Source organism: Pyrus communis, chromosome 9 (assembly GCF_963583255.1).
Source record: "Pyrus communis chromosome 9, drPyrComm1.1, whole genome shotgun sequence".
In the NCBI taxonomy this organism is placed as follows: domain Eukaryota; kingdom Viridiplantae; phylum Streptophyta; class Magnoliopsida; order Rosales; family Rosaceae; genus Pyrus; species Pyrus communis.
The window spans coordinates 7,116,353-7,129,217 of record NC_084811.1 but is presented as its reverse complement, the minus strand read 5'-3'; the positions used below and the strand labels follow the sequence as shown (position 1 = coordinate 7,129,217).

The 12,865-nt window shown below is 38.4% G+C and overlaps 2 protein-coding genes across 2 annotated transcripts; one reads left to right on the top strand and one right to left on the bottom strand.

Moving 5' to 3' along the window:
- Positions 1 to 6,942: 6,942 nt before the first annotated feature.
- LOC137744824 (uncharacterized) lies at positions 6,943 to 10,535 on the bottom strand. Its single transcript, XM_068484631.1, has 7 exons — positions 10,389 to 10,535; positions 10,060 to 10,266; positions 9,599 to 9,665; positions 8,645 to 8,976; positions 8,344 to 8,485; positions 8,055 to 8,180; positions 6,943 to 7,690 (listed from the first exon to the last, which is right to left on the bottom strand). Exons 1-7 carry the CDS (start codon positions 10,411 to 10,413, stop codon positions 7,306 to 7,308), a joined length of 1,284 nt encoding a protein of 427 aa, XP_068340732.1. The 5' UTR covers positions 10,414 to 10,535; the 3' UTR covers positions 6,943 to 7,305.
- A 764-nt stretch (positions 10,536 to 11,299) lies between these two features.
- LOC137745727 (large ribosomal subunit protein eL33w-like) lies at positions 11,300 to 12,755 on the top strand. The gene is made up of 5 exons (XM_068485729.1): positions 11,300 to 11,421; positions 11,543 to 11,578; positions 11,683 to 11,911; positions 12,015 to 12,057; positions 12,566 to 12,755. The coding sequence occupies exons 1-4, from the start codon at positions 11,390 to 11,392 to the stop codon at positions 12,054 to 12,056; spliced, it is 339 nt and encodes a 112-aa protein (XP_068341830.1). The 5' UTR covers positions 11,300 to 11,389; the 3' UTR covers position 12,057; positions 12,566 to 12,755.
- Positions 12,756 to 12,865: the final 110 nt, after the last annotated feature.

Genomic DNA, 12,865 nt, shown 5'->3' with positions numbered 1-12,865 from the left:
GAACTATCCAAACTAGAACCTGGAGGGGCGCAAAACAGAAAGCATGAGTGGGCAAAAACAAAGCTTTTCAAAACCATTTCATTAACAAAGTTCTAACCCCTCGTCGTAAAACCCGTACAGTTTCCCAGGAAATAGAATATGCACATATATATAAAACATGCTCATAAATATGCCATGTCGAATGCCTCTAAATAAAATGCAAGTACTCAGGTAATATCAATCAATGCCATATAATCTGTCAGCCGGAGTCACCTAACGTGACCTGTACGGCTGAATCTAGAGCTCAAATCCACAACTCTTTAACTATACCTGCACATGAGTCGGAACCACCTAAAGTGGTCTGTACGACAGGACTAGGTGTAAATAAATACGCTCAAGTGCTACGATCACATGAAGACTGGGCGAATAATCGTGGGTCACCTACGAGTCGTAACCACTTATAGTGGTCTGTACAACAGGATTGTGCACCTAACTTGGATCCAAGATGAGCGTGTGGTGCGGGAGGTGAATATTACGTGAAAGACTGTGCCCTACTCTGGGTGGGAGCACTAACACCGGGGGTGCAGGTTATGAGCTCTCTATGCATCTCAAATCATTACTAAACACAAACATAAACCATAACTTACCTAGCACTTACTTGTGCGTCCCCAGCACCAAACATATATATATATATATATATATATATATATATATATATGCAACTACTAATGCATAATTAAATAGGCAAACGCAAAGCATGAGCATTTAAAACATATAAACGTTTAATTTCATTTTCTGGGAAAATCACAAGTATATAGGTATATACGGAAAACCAAAAGCCCACTCATTGATATGTAGAAGGGTCGTAACCCCCTTGCCTCAAGTGACTGCGCTCGTCCACGGGATAGGTCTCACCTATATGCGAAACAACTATAAAAACGTTAATTTAAAGCACATAACCCAAACTAGGTAATAACTTCTCATACAATGCTCAAATGGGGTGTATGAATACACCAACGTGATCTACTCAACCTCACGAACATCCCCAAATTTTTAAAATAATTTTCTGATGCTGCACGCGCCCCCACGCGCCGGCCAAGGCACGGCCACACGCGCCGCCCACGCGCAGGCACGTGCCTGGCACATCGACGGCGTCAGTTAACGCCGTCAGAAATATTCCGTTATGTCTGACAGATTCCGTTAAAGTTAACCTAACGCCGTTAGGAATATTCCGTCGTCTTTTCCGGCCAATCTCCGGCGCCGGAAAACCGGGAAATTTTCTAAACTTAATATCTCACTCGTTTTTCACCCAAATTTCACGAAATTGGTACCAAAATGAAGCTTACAACTAAAGGAACAAATCCTTACCACTTTTAAGCACTAAAACCAACAGAATCTCACCGGAAAAACTCCACCAAATCCGGACAAACCTGCAACTCACGATCTCGACGTCTAAAACTTTCAAACGAACCACCCCGAGCTTCCTAAGGACCTTACCAAGCTTTCTACAAGCCTAAAATTCCCAAAAACACATGAATTTACATGTGCATGAACAGTACCCCGATATGAACCTCTTGGGTTCGACATGAAAACGAAGGTTCCCTTACCTGAAATGGGTATGGTTGAACTCCTAAGAACCTCACGAGCACAAATGTACAGTTTTCTTCCTCGATCTACCACGTTTTCGAGTGTTTTAGTCTTGTCCGTACACAAGCAGAAGAAAAGAGAGAAAGAGAGAGAGAGAGACTCGGGACAGGAAGAAGATGAGGATGAAAGTGTGTGGGTGCATGTGTGGTCGAAAATCAGCCCACCAAAACTCCAAAATGACCACACAACGAAACAAAACACTTGGGGTAAAACTGTCATTTTACCCTTACGGTACGAAAAATCCGGGACGGGCTGTCACACTTGTTGGATACTTGGATGAATACTCATTATATGTTTGTTCCCCATATTTTCAATATGCTATAATATTTAATTATATGTCATTTTATATTGTAATTTATGTATCATAATACAATTATGTATTTTTGAAAGTATAAATAGGTTCTGCCTAATCCGCCTAGGCGCTAAATCCTAACTCATCGACCAACTAGCGCCTAACATCTTTTAAAACCATAATTATGCCTTTTGATCTAAGAAACCTCACTACTTTCTAGTTCTAATAATTATGTTGTCTAGCAAGCAATATTTGAATACTATGCTAACTTTGTTTTTCTCGCAAGATGACTCACCTAATTCACGTATGCGTTTCTGACAATATTTTCAGTTAGAGTGGAAAGCTAGCAAGATGCGTGCTATGCCTTGTGCGTGTACACTTTGTTTATAACCTCTAACAATTAGTTTTATTTCTTTTCTTATGAAAGATTAACAAACACAATCAATGGTGACTTCCCAAATCATGCAAACTTGTTACCCGTCAAGATTCAGTTTGCTACTGACTTTCACATTTTTGTCCAGATGCCCTATTCTTCATCTATGGGCAATTTTAATTTTTCCATTTTTAATTTATATTTGTTTTGGACGCCAGGCTATTTGCAACTGAAATATTATTTTTTGATTAGTTAGGATGTTTTTGTGATCTTCTTAATGTTGATATATATCGTGTTGATCTAATACCATATTTTCACACTACTCCGAAGTTAAGCGAGAAGGGGGCTAGAGCAATCCCATGATGGGTGACCCACTGGAAAGTTGCTCGTGCGTTCCCAAAAACAAAACCGTGAGGGAATGGTAAGCCCAAAGCGGACAATATCGTGCTACGGCGGTGAAGCGGGCCCGGGAAGTGATCCGCCCCGGGCCGGGATGTGCCGACGAGGACGTCGGGCCCCTAAGGGGGGTGGATTGTGACATCCCACATCGCCCAGGGGAGTGATCCTTAAATGTATATTCCCATCCCTACCTAGCACGAAGCCTTTTGGGAGCTCACTGGCTTCGGGTTCCGTAGGAACTCCGAAGTTAAGCGAGAAGGGGGCTAGAGCAATCTCATGATGGGTGACCCACTGGGAAGTTGCTCGTGAGTTCCTAAAAACAAAACCGTGAGGGAATGGTAAGCCCAAAGCGAACAATATCGTGCTACGGTGGTGAAGCAGGCCCAGAAAGTGATCCACCCCGGGCGGGGATGTGACAATAGTCTTTATACGATGCTCCGTTAAACTGTATTATTATATCTGATGTACCGTATCTTATTTTCAATATATTGAAAAATCTATGCACTACTAGTAGCTAAATGTTTCCAATAAACCCTTCACACCTGTGAATCTTACTATCAAATCAAATGTAACTAATTCCCTACCCATAAGGGTAGTTTTTTTTTTTTGAAAACCCCATAAGGGTAGTTTGGATATTGTAACGCACAAGACTTTCCGCCGTGCAAGTCTCGTACCTCAAAATTTTACTGTTGCACTTTGGGAACGTTCCTCGATCCTCGTTTCCTAGCTGTCAGTTTGTCATTGGACACGGGACGGCAGCCTCTGACTGCTGACATTCCCGCCTTTGAATAAAACATTCAACGCACCACGTGGCACTACTCACGAGCCCACAGCTCGCATACAAACACAACACTTTTCGTGTTTTACCGTACCCTCTCGTGTCGGCACGTCTAAAATCTAACCGTTGTAATATGAGTGCGACTGCTTCTGGCTTTATAGCCGTTGGATTTGACCAGCCTGGAATTCAATCGCAGCGGTTGATTTCTTGAGCTAAATGATGAGGAGCAGCATTTCCCATATATAGAGTAAATAAGGGTACATCATTATAGCTCGTGTGAATTAGAAAATAGTACTTTAATGAAATTTTTTTTGGTATTGTTTATTTTAACAGAAAATTATATTTTATACACTAATAATATGTATATTTAAGGATTGAATACAATATTTACATGTATTTAATATAATTATTATCGAATTATTAGATATATTCAATATATGTATTTATATAATTACAATTTGACTGTCGATGTGATGATTGTAATATATATATATATATATAAGTATTGTAGCAAAATCTATAAAGTTGTTAGATTATTGATATTGGATGTCACGTTGATGATGTACATGTGTAATGGAAATCTTTCTCTAGTCACAATATATCACACATGAGATAAACTTTCTTGCAACAAAACACATAATCTTCTCTCTCACACACAAACACAAGAGAAATTGTTCTCTAAGGAAGCCCATGCGATTTCACCTCCGCTCAACAGACTAAGAGATCCCATGTATTTCAGTCTCACACATACTCATTTTAGTGGATTCCATTTGGACAATCATGTGACTTGACACGAAACTCTATATTCCCTACTTAAAAATTCTCCATAAACACGCATAAACAACCTCATATTTTGGTTAATTTGACCTCATTCGTGTAACTTGACAACTCCTTATTGAAGATATATATTCAGACTATTTGACACTTATAGGCTGAGTGAATTACACTAAATTTGTGGTGGAGTCATGCCTACAAATATATAAGCAAGGACTAATCATTGTGATTTTCAACCTGGCTACCGAACTATACCATGACCTCAGACTTATGGTAGCCAACAAAATGCGTGTCAAAAAAGGGATGTATTAAACCCAACAACAGGATACAAACTTACTTATAATGATGATTTTACTGCGTTGGTTTTTGAAGCTAGTTCCACACTCGTATGATCTTTAATTGTTTTACATAAAAAGTGAGTTATTATTTTTGAATAACGTTGCATGAAAGTTTTTCTTGTAACAACATGTAATATAGGAAACATTACATTATTATTTTTATGGTAGGTGAAATAGGATAGAAACTTAACTATAATGAGAATATAGGTGTTGTGGTGATATTTTTTTACCTAAAAATGTATGATTAATTTGAAATACTGTCGCATTCCATATAAATTTTTATCGTGAAAATCACGTCGCATGCATGTTTTGTTTCTATTTACTAAGTCAAGAGCGACAAAAATTGTATTTGAATTTCTTGGATTTTTATTTTTGTTTGTTGTTCCACAAAGAATTAAAAAAAGAATACAGAAAGATGTGAGCTTGAAAAGTTGTTTATTCCAAATTGAGGGGGGTCCACACGTTACGCCTAACAGATAGATTTGGTGGTGAGTTTAGGCGGTACCGCATCTCCGCTAAAAATAAATTTTCGTCTTCTTTGTTTGGCCAATTAGTTGACGTGTATCGTGTGTTATGAGCTCTATGTATTGTTACATTGACATTTACATTACATTAAAGTTTTGTTTTGTAGCAATATAAAATATAGAAAACGTTACATTATCTTTTTTATATGTGAAATAGGATATAACTTACTTATAATGAGAACGTGATTGTGATGATGAATAAAGTAATTATGTGTTTTAAAATTTTTGCACAGTAATTTTGTTTAATTTGAGATACCGTCACGTTGCATGTAAATTCTTATCGTGAAAATCACGTCGCATGCATGTTTTGTTTCTATTTCCCAAGTCAAGAGACAAAAAATTGTATTTGAATTTCTTGGTTTGGATATTTTTCTTGTTCTTCCTCAAAGATTTTAAAAAGAGTAAAGAAAGATTTGAGCTTGAAAAGTTGTTTATTCCAAATTTCAAACCATAACAGAAACAAATAAGCATGTAGTGAGAGGGTCCACACGCCAAAACCAGCACGGGATGATTTAGTGGTTGAAAGCGAATTTCAGGTCTGTATTCCACACAATACATCTTGAGTTCGATTCCTGACACTGGTGAATCACATAATGATGGTTAGAAGGAAGTTAAAATATATTTATGAGTCTTTTCAACCCCTAAAAAATCCACACACCACGCCTAACAAATATACTTGGTGGTGGGTTTAGGCGGTACCACGTCTCCGCTAATAATAATTCCACTGCTTTGGTTGGCCAATTAGTCGACGTGAGTGTGTATGGTGTGGAAGACTGGAAGTGGGAATCTCTGAATTTTAGGTTGGGACTTGGGAGGGAAGGACACGGACGATGTCAAACTCAATGGCCCTCCACGAAGCCTAAAGTCCTTCAAAACGCTTTGACAGCAGAACAGAAGCATCAAGCATGGTTGGTGATTGGAGAATTGGACTTTCAAGTGCTACGTTATCACCTCCAAGTCTTCCAAGCTCCACACACACTCCATACTCAACTTTAAGTACAAAAACAAAGAAATAAATTAGAAAAAGAAAAGCATTCTTGTCTTGGCTAATAAAGATTTTGGTGTCACCGACGCATGAGATTTAGGCTATGTTTGAGCGAGAGATTTCTAAGTCCTAATAAAGAATTGAGGTTAGGTTGCAAAAGAGGGTTTGTTGAGTTGAGAATTATCGTCCTCTTCACTAGACCAAAGTCTAGGTTCGAGTCTTGTTACCAACAATCCCTCTAGTAGGCTATTCGTAAAAACAAAACAAAACAGGACTAAGACCTCTTCTTTACGTCCTCAAAGTGACTTGTGGTATTACCCCTGACCCTGGAATGGGGTAGCCTCCTCTCTCTCTAAACATTTTTCAACAAAAAAAAAGAAAAAAGAATGGAGGTCAGGTTAGAAAAACTCTCCATAAGCATGGCACAGTGTAAATATAAGAGGCATTTCTAATCCCCTTTATCTAGTATTTTGTGATCAAACATTAGGGCATGTTTGAGATTGCAGTTGTAAAGCGTCTTTGTAACTTGCCTGAGCTATAAGCTTCAGCTGGAATTGTTGCTATCATTTGAACAAAGCAACAGCAAACTCTACATACAGAGTTCGAGAGAATTTTCAGTGTGTCGGAATATAAGATTGTACATCACGTGTTACTATACGAGCGGTGAGATATTTATGTCAAAAAATTAACAACCTAAAAAATAAAACTTTCCAACTTATATAATAACTACCATTCTTGTTCCAAACGCAATGAAAAATTTCTAAGAGTTCGATTGAAGTAATCATTTATTTGAAATTGGCACAAGTAACTAATTTCACAAAAAGCGTTTGGCCAACTTGCATCTCCAAAAGCATTCAAGACCTTGACAAAACCTCATGAACATTTCAACCACAATATTCTATTATACAAGAAAAACAAACTGAATAATAATATTTAAAAGCATACGTTTACACTGTACCGATAACTCATCCGCAACAAGCAGCAATGGAAAAATTTTTAGTCTTTGACTCTCTCCAACGATGCATCGGACTCGCATCCGTGTGAATCGAATTTGAGACCTCCAACCAAAGTCTACCGACCGCCTCTAGACTCTTGTGCACAAAGTATTATGCCTTTTAAAAATACATCTCACGCAGATGCAGCAACATTATTTTTTATTCTCACCGAAAGGAGCAAACCACTAGCAAATTTGATATAGGATTGACAATCTTCAACTTTACAACTTCAACCACTCCAAGCAAGGGCACAACCCCCAGCAAAACCTGGAGGGATAGTAGTCCTTTAAGTACACCTCCCTGCTAAACCCGATGATATAGAAACTGAACAACCGAGTACGATGAGCCATGGTGACACGTGTAACTGGCACAACGGAGATTGTGTGCCTCTCACTTACCACCCTTGCAGTAAGAGGTACATGAGCTCTGTCTGCAATGACTTCGGAGGAGAACTGGTTAAGAAAGAAAGAGTCGGCAAAGAAGGCTGGCGTGCACTGGTATGCCTGAGTGTTGCACAACTGGACTCCTTTTGCTCTGTGGAAAACCTCATCTGGAACAGATGCTGCTCCGCTGGTTGCACTTACCTTTCTGGTTGAAAGCGTCTTCCTGCAAGAGAATAAGCATTTTACTTCAATATGCTGTTTCATACAGGATGATGTTACATAAGCATAAGAGGTGCAGTAGGAATGTGAGTTGGATACTTTTTCGTATCCACGCGGCCAGCACTTAAAAAAAAAATTGTGTACGCATGTGTGAACGCGCGGGCCTATTACTCATACAGTTTAATGATCCCCCAATCAGAAACCATTTCAAAAGACATGATAAAGAAATTTGGAAATGATATGAGCAATGATGGTCACTTGAAAAAAGAAATGTGGTAATCTGGATTTTATTGCACATCATATGAAAACATATCATGGACTTTGTGCCACAGCCTATGAAAATATATCATCGCTAATGAAAATCATACCATTTAACAAGGGCAACATTACGTGTCAAAAGAGAACCATTCCCTTGGCATGTCAAACATTTTATTAAACCACGAGATCCACATGTTGCACAAGGGATCTTTCCTTTACCATTGCAACTCCCACATCTGCATAGACAATATACTAGTGAGAGACGGTAAAAATTTAAAATCTGAATAATACATATTGCATAAGAAGGTTAGATTGTATAGTCCTCAGATTATAGCTTGAAACCAGATTAGAGCACCAATTATTTATAACTAGATTAGTAGGCAATAATAAGCATCTCACATTGAGTCGGATCCATCTTTATGAGCAATTAAGCCCCTTCCATAACAAGCAGAACACGTAGCCATCTGATTTTCTTTGTAGAATCCAGGTTCTTGATTTGCATTGCATGTAGGACACACAATACCACCTCTTCCCCCACAACCTGCAAATCTTTTTGAACATTTTGTTAGATCACAAGAAGAATATATACTATCACTAAAGCTGTGGGAATGACTTTCTGTCCAGAAGATACTCATAAATTACCACACAAGAAATAGATCACAAGTCCAAAGTTCAGAGTCTGTAATTCCTGAAGCCTTACCTGAACATTTTTCAATGGACTCAGAATGAGGAATTATTGCCCGTGATTCATGATGGGGTATGAATAAAACAGGAAACTGAGACTTCAAATCCAATTCCCAGATTCCAAGTTCTGGCCCCTTATCTTTTCCATCAATATTGCCACCAGGGTATGGCTGCGTTTCTCTTAAGGTTTCCCTTTCTTCAATGAAAGTATCCAGTGTTCCCACATAAACGTTGCAATCTTCTACTTTTTCAATTTTCCAGGTCCGTGCGGGACGACTTCCCCAACAGCATCTATGCCCAACATGATCAATGAGCAATTCTCGTATTTCTACTTCATCCAGGATTTGCCTATACGCAAACATTCAGTTTAAAAGAATATTCTTCACACTACAATGTTGAACTTGAGAAAAATACCATAACAATTTCCGCAGACTATATGCAAGGGTAAAATGATAAATACAGATTTTTTATGCATGTAAATGGGGAAAAAATAACAAGTGAAAATTTCTAAGAGAGCAAGACGGAAGAGGTTAGGGCAATACTAGGTTTAAGTAAACCTATATGACAAAATGACAAGCAATCCTCGTAGAAAAAAAGGTTATAGAATGACAACGTCTGAATCTGGTACGTATTACTTGAAAAGCTCCCCTGATCCTCATATGTTTTTAATTTTCACTTTTATACAATGACCCTTGAACCCATTTCATGTTTTTGCATTTACTTTGACACGATCTAACCTAGTACCTATCGCTTTTTTCACCCGCAATGTCACTTGACTCATGTTCTGAACCTCAAGAACATAAACAGGCATTTTGGTTTGTAGTTTCAAAAAGACAATCAAACCACTATAAACAATAAGTAACCGGGAAATGCTTAAAATGTGTGATCCTTTCCACCATGAATTTAGAAATATAATCAGTTCAAACGCAATGTGTGTATCTTAACAATAGATGCATTCCACCAACCATACCTATGGAGTTCACTTGTGGCGCCACCATAACCTTCTCCATATCCACCTTGATAAGCAACAGCTTGCTCTGCAAGTTTGTAACCATCACAATCAATGACAAACAGCAAAGATTCATAGTTCTAAAGTAAGTCCAACAATGTAACCCTCCTTTTCCCAACAAGACAACCAAATCAAAAAGGAAAAACAAGTCAACCCAACACTGTACGTAATGAACTCAGCCATATTGTTCTAGAGGAGATCAAAAATTTCGAATTAATTGAGAAGCTAAAAATCTTAAAATTTAAACATTGTTCTCTACCCTCAATTTCTCAGCAGCCAAACAGAAGATAAAACTCAAAAGTTTTAATTTTTTCAACGAAGTTCACTTAAATATCACAAATGACAGCTACCCAATAATCAAAACGCAAAACCCACATCGAAAACATCGCAATTGGGATATAACAAAACACAAATTTGCATACCAGAAGGATCAGGCTCCTGCGGACTAACCAGACCGGCATGGATAGAAGGCGGGTAGCGATCAGAATCAGCAGCCGCCGACCGTATCTCCTCGACGCTGACATCGGTCCCGGCCAGCGCCGCCGTCGGAATCACCGACCCAGCTCTTCCCACGTACTGGTACGAGCTCCATTTCTCACTCCCCTTCTCTCCCAATTCGCCGCTTCTCCCTTCAGCAAACGATCACAAAAAATAAAACCCATTAACAAAAACGGAATCCAACCAAAACAATCAAACATTTTATTTGTTGATGAAATCAGAAAGGTTGGGAATTGGGGGAGTGGGAATGCACCTGATGAAAGCAGAGGCTCCTCCATTGCTGTGTGGGTGTGAGAGAGTGGAGAGGATGAGAGAGCTGGAGATCGGTGGGCTAATTATAACGTGGGATTTGCTTCGCCATTAAGGCATATGAATCGAGTCAATGCCAATCCAATTAATTTTAGATTGATCGGTTGGTCGTGGACTCGTAGGCGCGAGGAGGAGCTGGTCTTTTTACCGCTTAGCGCGGGGAAGGATTAACCGCCAAACGGTATTACTTTCGCTACTGTTTATTTTAATAAAAAATTATATTTTTATACTAAAAAGTTAATTTTGATATTATTTAATTTACTTCTTATTTTGTCCTTATTGTTAAAATTCAAAATTTTCAAATATTTTTCATTAGTTTTCCTTTTATACTAAAAGGGGATAGAAGATTTGAATTTGAAATACAATGAATTATAGAGAAAGACACTAACCACATAGCAATCCACCACTTATGAAAGTGCTTTAGAACTATAACAAACAATTTAAGTTCTTACGTCAACCATTGTCGGAAGTGCCTTCAATTATTTAGACTAAACACACTTTCATTTTTAGCAATAAAAAGTTGTTTTTGACTTGTTTGGCAGAATTACTTAAAAGTATTTTGAATTTATAAAAATACACCGCTCAAGTGTTTCTTAGGGTTTAGGAAACACTCTCAAATAATTTTGCATAAATCACTTGAATTTTTAGTAATAATTTTGAATTATTTGTAAAAGTAAAGTGTTTTCTCGAGTAAGAAAATTCTCAAACGCTAAATTATGTCAAATTAAAATTTCACAAGTTAGGGTTTGTCTTGGGCCTAAGACCAGTAGGCCCAAAAAATGACAGTACCCAAAGCGTACTAATCACACAGTCCTCGCATACACATCGTATAATTCCTCCTGCCGTATATAAACCCTTCACTGAATCCTCCTCCCCTTTCTCCTAGGGTTTCCGTCTTCCCAACACACCAGCAGCCACCAGAGACGCACAGAGCTCCGTTCGAAAATGGTGAAGGAACGCCAAGGAGAGCGCATCAGGTCCCCTCCAAAATCCCATCTCTTAAACCAATCCTTCGTCAATTTCTCCAACCACTTAATAATAATCAAATTTCTCATCATTTTTTTTCTGATTTTTTTTTTTTTAATAATTTTTTCGCAGACTTTATGTGCGAGGAACTGTTCTGGGATACAAGAGGTACTAAAAATGGAGTTTTTCTGATCTGGGTTATTGAGCTAAGGGCGTGTTTGGCAATGGGTTTTATTAACATGGGTGTTTTTGCTTTTGGGTTTTTTTTGCAGGTCCAAGTCGAACCAGTACCCGAGCACGTCGCTGATTCAGATCGAGAATGTGAACACCAAGGAGGATGTGGCGTGGTACGCCGGAAAGCGGCTGGCGTACATCTACAAGGCCAAGGTGAAGAAGAACGGTAGCCACTACCGTTGCATTTGGGGAAAGGTCTCCAGGCCTCATGGAAACAGTGGCGTCGTTCGCGCCAAGTTCACGTCCAATCTTCCCCCCAAATCCATGGTAATTGATTTGTTTGGTTAAATCTTTAAGTTGCCAGTTTTGCTTAATGTTGATTTGATTAGGGTTTAATTTGTTGATTACTTTGGTTTGCTTAATTAAACAGGGAGCTAGAGTCAGGGTTTTCATGTACCCCAGCAACATTTGAGGTACTAATATTTTTCGTTTATGTGTTAGTTTTAAGGGCATTGTGATTTCAATTACTATTGCACTTATTCTGTTGCTTTATTGCATACCCGAATAGATGAAGTCGATTTCAATTACTATGGCACTTTATTGCATACCCGCATTAACCAAATAGTTATGAATGGGAGGAATTTAGGCCTCTCCTGGTTTACGGGTCGAAAACTTATTTCATCTGATCTCTAATAGAATGGTTGAAATTAACAAGTAGTTCAGATTATTAATTGCTCTCACAACAAAGCTATGCAAAAATACTGCACTCTATCGGGGTTGAACCTCAGCGAGACTGTCAAACCACCAGGATGTCCCGGATGGACTGAAGGATATGCGAATTGAGTTTTAATATATTTAGAATAAGCAATTTTCCCTGGTACTTGCACATTTGCATAGATGTTTTTTGTAGTCAATAGTTTCGTTTCTTTCCCCGTGTGTGTGTTTCTTGTCGTCATTGTCGTCGTTTCATCTGTTCTGCAGGTATGTGGCTAATGTAGATGATGGAATGCATTGGTGGTGGAGCATTTGAAGTTTTGGTTTTATTTCATCTAGAATCGTATTTAGACTTTATAAATTTTCTTGTACTTGTGAATGTGAGATGTTTACAACGATGCTTGGTGCTTGTTTTGAATATGCCTCTTGTTATAAAGTCTTCTATCTTGTTTCTGCATTCCATCGTGAATTATCTGCAAGTTATGCGTTTCGCTTTTAGTAAAGAATGAAAAGAATTTTATTGCGCGACTCTTTGTTGTGTCGCAACTGCTTGGGTCTGTTTCGATA